Source organism: Gracilinanus agilis, chromosome 5 (assembly GCF_016433145.1).
Source record: "Gracilinanus agilis isolate LMUSP501 chromosome 5, AgileGrace, whole genome shotgun sequence".
Lineage (NCBI taxonomy): Eukaryota > Metazoa > Chordata > Mammalia > Didelphimorphia > Didelphidae > Gracilinanus > Gracilinanus agilis.
In genome coordinates, this window is record NC_058134.1 from 106,105,190 (window position 1) to 106,114,594 (window position 9,405).

The 9,405-nt window shown below is 37.9% G+C and overlaps 1 protein-coding gene and 1 pseudogene across 1 annotated transcript; one reads left to right on the top strand and one right to left on the bottom strand.

The window, feature by feature from the left end:
- The first annotated feature begins 2,865 nt into the window (after positions 1-2,865).
- On the top strand, positions 2,866-3,891 carry LOC123249895 (annotated as a pseudogene).
- Positions 3,892-7,578: 3,687 nt separating this feature from the next.
- LOC123249123 (taste receptor type 2 member 41-like) lies at positions 7,579-8,526 on the bottom strand. The gene has a single exon (XM_044678111.1). It carries the CDS (start codon positions 8,524-8,526, stop codon positions 7,579-7,581), a length of 948 nt encoding a protein of 315 aa, XP_044534046.1.
- Positions 8,527-9,405: the final 879 nt, after the last annotated feature.

Sequence of the window (9,405 nt, forward strand, 5' to 3'; positions counted from 1 at the left end):
CTGAGAATTGTGCACTTTCCTTCTCAATGGTCTGCAGGAGCTCATCTCCCTTGTTGACACTGTCTATTTTTAAAAGATCCCCATTAGAACACCTGTCTAAAGTTATTGCCCTTGTTGTATGGCCTTGCTGTACTAATGATTGATTTAAATGATCCACAATCTTACTACATAATGATGTTTCTTTTCCTATACTGTGAGAATTAATGAATACTACTTCCTTCAAGCTTCAATCAAGGTTTTGTGTAAATGTGCCTGGTTCCCTTTTATCATTCCCCAAATCACTGTTTCCCTTCCCATAAATTTTCTCTTTTATTTCTATTATATCATCCTCCATCTGCAACTCCTCCTCAGTAATTTCTTTGTAACTTTGTGTTACATCCACCAACCCATAATTTATGATTTCTTCTCCACCCATCTTTTCTTTCCCACTTTCCTGTCTTATTATTGCCATTGCCCATATCTGTCATTGCAACAACTAATGTTGCTTCCTTGATTCATAAGTTGGTACGTGGCCTCACTCCTTGGGGCACATATTCCTCCATTTTAGATAAACTAGGGGAATTACTAAAGCTAGCACAACTAGTATAACCACATCTGGCTTTTGCTTTGTCACTGTATCTGGTGTTACTGTCCCTGTTGTTATTGTTATTATTGTTGTACCTAGAGTTATAATAGGTGTTCCTCCTATTATTGTTGTTATTATTCCTGTTGCCAAAATTTATTTGTGACTTATATCTATAGTCCCAAACAATGTGCCCAACTTTTTGACAAAGAAAACAACTTTTGACAGAGTTGTTGTTATTATTGTAGGAGGATTACCTAGGCCTACTTTGGCTCTTCTGATTGCGTGACATCAGAGCCATGTTCTTTATTTCTTCTATCTCTTTGGCCTTTTGTGCCTTCTTCAGCTGCCTTTTTAAGTCAGCAATTTCCTTATCCTTCTATGAAGCTTTAGATTGTTTAGGCTCATTATTCCTGGACTCATGTACATAGACTGCAATTTTCCTCAGTTCCTCAATGGGCATGATCTCCCATTGTGGGCAATGCAACTTGAAGTAAGATTGGATATGATTTGCACTACTCTTCACAAACTGACACCTGACATGCTGGATGTTATCTTCTGCAGTCATGTCCCTAAAGCCTAAGATGGTTTCTCCTACCTCTAAGAACCTGTCTAAAAATAGGCTTGGGTGTTCTTCTTCCCCTTGCCTAAGCTTCTCAAAGGACCCTCATGCATTGGAGCACCTTGCATGGAGCCTCATCACCTTGACCAAATCTTCTCTGTACCTTTTAAGATATGCCATGTTGGCATTGGAGAAGAGTTCTAGATCTTGATGCTGCTCAGGCCAAGAGGCTAGGTTGGGGTTGCTCCTAGTTTCAGCGATAAATTTTGCCTTTTCACTAGGGGTATAAAGTTCGGATAGTAGCAATTCTACATCCTCAAATGTGGGATTATACAATATGATGGCCCTTTTGAATTCTTTGATTGATTTGTGAGGGTTGGTGTAGAACTGGGGAAACCTCCTCTTTAAAATTTCCAAATCAACCCCTGTGAAAGGTTTGTAGCCCTTAACATGAATTATGCCTGAATCCAGTTGCACCATAGTTCTATCTGTTATGGGGAGGACAGTGACAGGAGCTGCGTCAACCCCTGCAGCCTGTTATTCATTGGTGTTATTTTCTGTGGCCTTTTGTTTACTGTCTTCCCCCTTCTTTGGTGAAACTGTACTCTCTATGATCTCTAGCTGCATGATGGTTTTTGCATATAGATCTCTGCAATATGCTAGAGCTTCATCCAAGGATATTGTCAGCCACTGATAAGAATCATAAATCTTAATTATCTCCATACAAAACTGAGGGATAGTCACTAGCCACAGCATTGCACATGCCCTCCATAACCCATATAACAGCACCACAGAGCACCCTAACATAACAATGGCTCTATTAACCAAGCTGGCCATGGTGAAAGCTTCCCACTCAGGTTCAGAAAGAAATCTTGGGCTGGCTGGCCAAACTGTTATATTTGGGAAGCTGTAAGATGCCAGTAGTCTGTAGCAATCAGGTCTCCCCCACTAATAGGCTTGACTGAAGGGAGCTGAGTGCTCCTTCACTTTCCTCCCTCCCACTAGGCAGTTGGAAATCAGTTGATGAAAGATAATGGTGGACAGACTTGTTAAACACAGGGCCAGATCAGTAACTTAGGAAAGGCTGAACTCCTAACTATGATAACTTTCTCTAAACTATTTCCCCACAGGATTGAATAGGAGAAAATAGGAGAAACTTGATGTCTTTGAAGCTTTAAGGCAAAGAAGAAAGGTCTTGCTTTTGGGCTACAGAGCAGGAGGAACTCAGCTTGAGGAAGTTGTGAGTATTTCCCTAAATATAACCAGGCACTGCTCCCAAATGATCAATGGTTTAATGATATGTGAGGAAAGGAAGGAAGGGAAATCAAATAAGGATAGATAAGGTCTGGGAATCCCTCAAACTGTTATGTCCAAGCAGTGCCTCCCCCCAAAGGGGAAAGGTATCTTGATTTACTAGTTAGCTCTCTAAACCTATAAATAATCTTCTCCTATATCTAAATAACTAAATAGAGATAAACTGTGATGTAGATTGAAAGTCAAATCAAGGTAAAACAGGTTGGCAACTAGGAACTAAAATGGCTTTGTTCAGATTCAAGCCTCTGGCCTCCCAAAGCAACCAGGACCTAGGACCAGCAGAGTGACCTGCTTGCTCAAAACCCAGGATCCAGCTGACTTTTTAACTGCCCCCTCTCTCAGAGTTCTCAGGGTGGGCCCCTATGGAATTCTGAGCTGTGGCCTGACCCCCTATCTTTGCAGCTAGAATTCTACTCTGTAATTTCAATCTCACACCACTGACCAGCAGACTCAAGCTGGGCTCTTTGTGCTGTTTGGGGCAACATATTTGATGATCTTGCTGGGTAATGGGCTGATCATCCTTCTGATATGGCTGGATGCTCGACTCCACTCCCCCATGTATTTCTTCCTCTGCAGCCTCTCAGTTGTTGACATCTTCTATACCACCAGTTGGGTCCCACAGATGCTAGCACGTTTTCTCATGGAGAAAAAGACCATCTCCTATACCTGATGTGCAACCCAGCTCTTCTTCTCTTTGGCATTAGGAGGAATTGAGTTTCTACTGTTGGCAGCAATGGCTTATGACCGCTACGTGGCAGTCTGTGACCCCTTGCAATATGCCATGGTCATGAATAGAGGAATGTATGTGAGCCTGGCCATAGTCTCCTGGCTCATTGGCCTAGCCAATTCAGCAGTGGAGACAGCAGTCACAGTAGAAAGAATGTCTTGAACCATGTGTAGACATCACCTTTAATCAGATCATTATTTTAATATCTAGTGTCATCATGCTACTGGTGGCCTGCTGCCTGGTTTCTCTCATATTGTAGCAGCTGTCCTACGTATCCGTTCCCCACAAAGATGTTACAAAGCCTTTGGGACATACACTTCTCACCTCACTGTGTTTTCCATGTCTTAAAAGATGGCTTTATTCACCTATATCAGTGATTCCCAAAGTGGGCGCTACCGCCCCCTGGTGGGTGCTGCAGCAATCCAGAGGGGTGGTGATGGCCACAGGTGCATTTATCTTTCCTATTAATTGCTATTAAAATTTTTTAAAAATTAATTTCCAGGGGGCTAAGTAATATTTTTTCTGGAAAGGGGGCAGTAGGCCAAAAAAGTTTGGGAACCACTGACCTATATGCAGCCCCGTGCCAGTGCCTCAGCTGAGCAGGACAAAATGGTAGTGCTCTTCTATGCTGTGGTAACTCCCATGCTTAATCCCCTGATTTATAGCCTCAGAAACAAGGATATGAAAGCTGCACTGAGAAAAGTGATAGGAAGGAGCTCAGCCTGAGGAAGGAAGAAAGACCATTGCTCTAGAAGGGATGGAGGAATTCTCAAGAACCATAGGACAGGCATTCAAAGTTACTCTCTTTACATTTTACAATGCTTTCTATCTTTTGCTTACTCATAAATTCTTCTCCTATCCATATATCTGATAGATAATATGTCCCCTGTTCTAATTTGTGTATAATATCTCCCTTTATGCCTAGGTCATGTATCCATTTTGATATTATCTTGGTAAATGGTATAAGATATTAGTCTCTATAGCTAATTTATGCCAAACTGCTTTCCAATTTTCCCAACAATTTTTACAATAGAGTGAAATCTTATTGAAAAGGTTTTCTACAAATAAAACTAATATATCCAAAATTAGAAGGAAAGTAATACATTGGGGGGGGGGGAATTTTATAAACAATTATATACAATGAGGTCTCATATCTACAATATACAGAGAACTTTGCCAAACATATAAGAATATGAACCATTCCTCAATTGATAAATGGTCAAAAGACATAGAGTTTTTGGATCAAGAAACTGAAACATAAACATATGAAAAAATACTTTAAATCATTATTGATTAGAGAAATTTAAATCAAAACAACTCTGAGATACCAACTAATAATTATCAGATTGGCTAAAATTATAAAAGGGTATAATGACAAGGGAATATGGAAAAATAGGGATACTAATATATTGTTGGTGGAATTGTGAACTAATCCAACCATTCTGGAGAATTATGCTCAAAGCATATACTCAAAAAGATATATTTGTATATCTTTTTGACCCCATAACTACTATTGGTATAATTTCCTAAGATGATCAAGGAAAAAGGAAAAGAAACTATATATTCTAAGATTTTTATAGTAGCTTCTTTTTTAGTGGCAAAGAATTTAAAATTGAAGAGATGTCCATCAATTGAGGAATGGCTGAACAAGTTGTGGTATATCGTTGTAATGAAAACAAGATGATCACAAAAACATCTGAAAAGACTTATATGAAGTGATGCCAATGAAGTGAGCAGAACAAGGGGAACATTGTACACAGTAACAATAGTATATGATGATCAGCTGTGAATGATTTAACTATTATCAACAAAGAAAGGATCCGGGACAACTCTAAGAGTCTCGTGATGATGAAGGATATTCACCACCATAGAAGAGGAACAGAGTCCAAATGCAGATTGAAACATGTCATTCTTCACTTTATTTCCTCCCTAAATTTTTCTCTAGTGTGAATTTCCCAACATGAGGAACATAGAAATATGATAATTATATGTTAATATATACAGACTATATATCATATTACCTTCCTTTTGGGGCAGGGGAGAGGGGGAGACCGAGACATATATTTTTGGACATAACTGCTGTCAGAATTATTTTATTTATTACAGGATTTATTAGGATATTTATTACATATTTATAACCATATGTATTATATTATGGTTATGTTACATATTATATTGTTATATAAAAATGAAAATAAATGGTAACAAAAAGCATGCCCTATATATTTATCTTAAAGTGCTATGTATAGTTTAAAAACATATTTATGTTGTTATTATTTTCATTACCCTTAGAGAAGTAATAAGGATTTTTAACTTAGCACATTCTACATTTGTACATAGTGCATCCAAATTGCTATGTTGAGATACTATATATAATATGGAGATAAAAGAAGAACAGAATATAACAGATACTAAACATAACATACACATTTCCTTTAAAAAGAACAATATGGCATGAACTCAAGGAATTATGTGGAAGGATGGGAAGACACTGGAGAACTGCATAGTGAGTACTTAGAAAGAGGATGACAATAATGACCTTAAATCCTTTGCTAAGTGGCCTGACATCATGGCAAAGATCCCACCTTGCTTTGAGAAAGTGATCTACCTTTGCGGCCTTGAACATGCTGTTTAACTTCCCCGCATTTCAGACCCCTTGACTATAAAATGAGTTAGTCCAAATAACGTCTGAAGTTCTCAGCTCAGATCTATGCTCAATTATGACCTCAAATTATTTTCAGGTCAAAAGTAGCACATTTATATACATACATTCTCTCTTTTCTATGTCCACATCATAGAAGTTATCCTTCCCAACCATTTTACCCAGAGATGATATAATGCTCCTACCCTCCATCTCATTATAGTCTCCCTGTCTTATGAGATGGCTCTCTTCACCTATGCCAGTGACATATCATTATAATACATGCATATATGGAGAAATATGCATGCATCTCAAACTCAAGGCAGAACCAGACTTAAGGTCATGTTTATCTGGTATTGAGCCAAATATTGCAAACCTTTGTTCAAATAAAAAAAATCAATATCCTAATTAAGTTTATATAAGATTATCACATTATGCTAAATATTTTAAGTTGTTTCTTACTTCATTTAAAATGTTATTTATATTCAACAAAAATTATGAAGAAACGTAACACAAAGTCTTATAGATCATAGTGAATATATGAGGCCTTACTGAATTACTCCTCTAAAAAGTCTTGCAGAATATTCCACATAAAACATTTAAGTTATTTTATTTTTATAGAGTTTTATAATTTTATGCTTAGTTTTATAGCTTTATTGTAATAAATTTTTACAATTTTAAAATAATCTTTATAATTTTACATTGTGTTCATGATAAAAGGAAGCCTAAGACTAAAGGTTTTTAAATTAAAATTATATAAGGTGAATTTTAATTTTGAGCTTTTAAAGACAAATATTGCCATTTTAGTTGGTATAAGCAAAAATAGTCAAATTACCTTAGGTATTCAAAATATATTTGTTGTTGTTGTTGAAAGAAGATCAAGAACCAAAAAAGTTGGGAACCACTAGTCTAGATTTTATTTTCCTCCCACACAAAATGAAGAGATAAAGCTTCTAAGATCCATCTAGCCCTAAATTGAAGAAGAGTCTATGAACTTTCTCCTTCCTAAAAGGAAACTGTTGCTTGAAATTCATTTGCATTGAACTCTCCTAATATTAGGCATTGCCCCTGACAACTGGAGCTTCTTATAGCCTGCCTTCTATATTTAATGCTTTAACCAAGATTTCCTCACGTTGATTTTTTTCAAGAGCTTCTATATTATTCTGAACAAAGGGTTTTTAAATAGCATTTAAACTGAAATGTTAACAGTTTTTTTAAACAGAAAAATAATGTGGTTTCATTGTAGGGACAGTCAGTGACAACTCTTGAACATTTTGTTTTTGAATGACAACCCAGAGGTGACATTTCTGAGAGTCATTTGAAAAAAGTCATTGTGATTATTTTAAAAAGAAAGAAAATGTCCTTGGACAACTGCATGACTTTCCTCCCCCCCTTTTCTTAGGAGAATGGGACACAGTGACAAGGATAAGAGATGGCATGACAGCTAGACTATTCCACTAATACTCTTGGAAAGTCAGGACGAAAGAAAAGCTTCCTATATACTGGGTGGAGACCCCTTATGGTCAACTTAGAGGAAGACAAGAAGATGGGCAGACTCAAACAGGCATCAATAAGGTATCACAGGAAATCAGGCACTTTTAAATCCAAGAGATTACAGATTCATTAGAATATCTAAGTATGGGAATAATAATCAAGGAAAATGTTTAATTTCCATCTGAACTCCAATACAATGAGAACTCAAAGGTATGCTCTGCTCCTGTCCTCAGTGGAGTCTTTTTTGTTTGTTTTTTTAAGAGTTAAAGGTGCATATCCTAGGAAGGAGATGATGTCCCCTTGTCTTTACAGAAGGTTTTAGGCAGCAGAAGGAGCTTCCTGAGAGTTCCTCCTAGCTGAGAGTTTCCAAAGATAAGGATGAAGGGATGAACTGATATGCACAAGAAAATCATAATTTGCCATTGCCAGTACCAGGTGTTATCAATCAAAGCAAAGGCAGCAGCATCAATGACTGAAGACAGAAACGAGAGAGCATAGAGGACCAGGAAAGAAACCAGAAACTTCAGAGCTCTGGAGTGAGCCTGGACACTTGGATCCTGGGTCCTTTGGGCACTATGTTGCATTCTGCAGGAGTGTCTCCGCAGAGAGGTGATCAGAAGAATTGTTGAGACTACAAACATAGAACAGGGGATAGATAAAGCAATAAGTTTCAAAGGGAGAAAATAATGGATTTCTAGTCTCTTAGCAAAGCCATGTAAGGTTAGGTTCCCAGAGAATGTCCCCTGCAAAAATGCCCGGTACATAATATTGTTCCCCACAAAAAACAGCATGGTGACAATAAAGGAGATTAACAGGGAAACTAGTAGAAGCCAGGGTATTAGATCATTGACTCTCCACTTCAGCCAAAGGAAAATGGGATGAGTGAAGTTTGCAATCTTCACACAGAAGAGGACACTAAGCCAAGTGCCAAACCAGAATGTGGTAGTATTCAGAAAATCCCAGTAAAGCCCAAAGTACTGGCGGGCAAGCCCCGTGGAATAGTGTATCCTGTGGAAAAAATAGTAATAACAGTTTATCATTCCAACCCACTGCAGGCAGAAGCGGGAGACACCCAGACTGATCAGGATCATGTCAGAAGGAGACAGCCGGTGGCATCGAACCCACTCCCTTCCCAACACCACAACAATGAAGCCATTAGCCATGATCCCGAAAAGGCATAATAGGGCATAGAGAACCATAGAGAAGAGAGTGAGTGCTGCTACCATTTCAGTTCCTCCTCCAGTGACTGTTCTTGCCTATTAGATCTCTGCTGGTTTCCTATCCATGAAGCTCCTTCTTTGCTTGATGGAATGGTAAGGGAAAATGTTCTACCCTTTCACTCTGAGTCACAGTATAGAAATACCGTGAGGTTGGAAAAGAAAGATCTGTACATCTCTGTGGGGATGCAAATCTCTATCAGGTTCAGTTACCATTGCTCTTTTCAACTGTATGTGATTTGCCTAAATCAGTGAAAATAATTTCTCCAGGCTCCTGTCATAGAAATTGATCATTTAAACTATCATAAAAATATAGATCAAGAGATATAAGGGTCTTCAGGGGCCAACTAGTCCCCAAATTTTGCAAATAAAAAAAAATTGAGAAAGTTAAATGAATCTGTGATCTTGTGGATTTGAATGCCTAACTTCCTGGAATGTCTTATTGATGCCTATCTCTCTCTGCCTATCCATCTTCTTGTCCTCCTCTAAGAGAGATTGTGATTTATCCAAAGTCACACAAGTCTTAAACTTCAGAGATGAAATTTGAACCCATATTTTCTTTTTTTTAGTATTTTTATTTATTTATTCAATTGAAATTTTTTGACATGGTTACATGAATCATCTTCTTTCTCTCCTCTCCTCCCTCGCCTCCTCCCATAGCCAACGAGCAATTCAATTGGGTTCTACATGTATCATTGATCAAGATCTATTTCCATATTATTAATATTTGCAAAAGTGATCAATTAGAGTCTACATCCCCAATCATATCCCCATCGAACCATGTGATCAAGGAAATGTTTTTGCTTCTGTGACTTTTCTCCCACAGTTCTTTTTCTAGAGATGGATAGCGTTCTTTCTCATAAGTCCCTCAGAATTATCCTGGGTCAT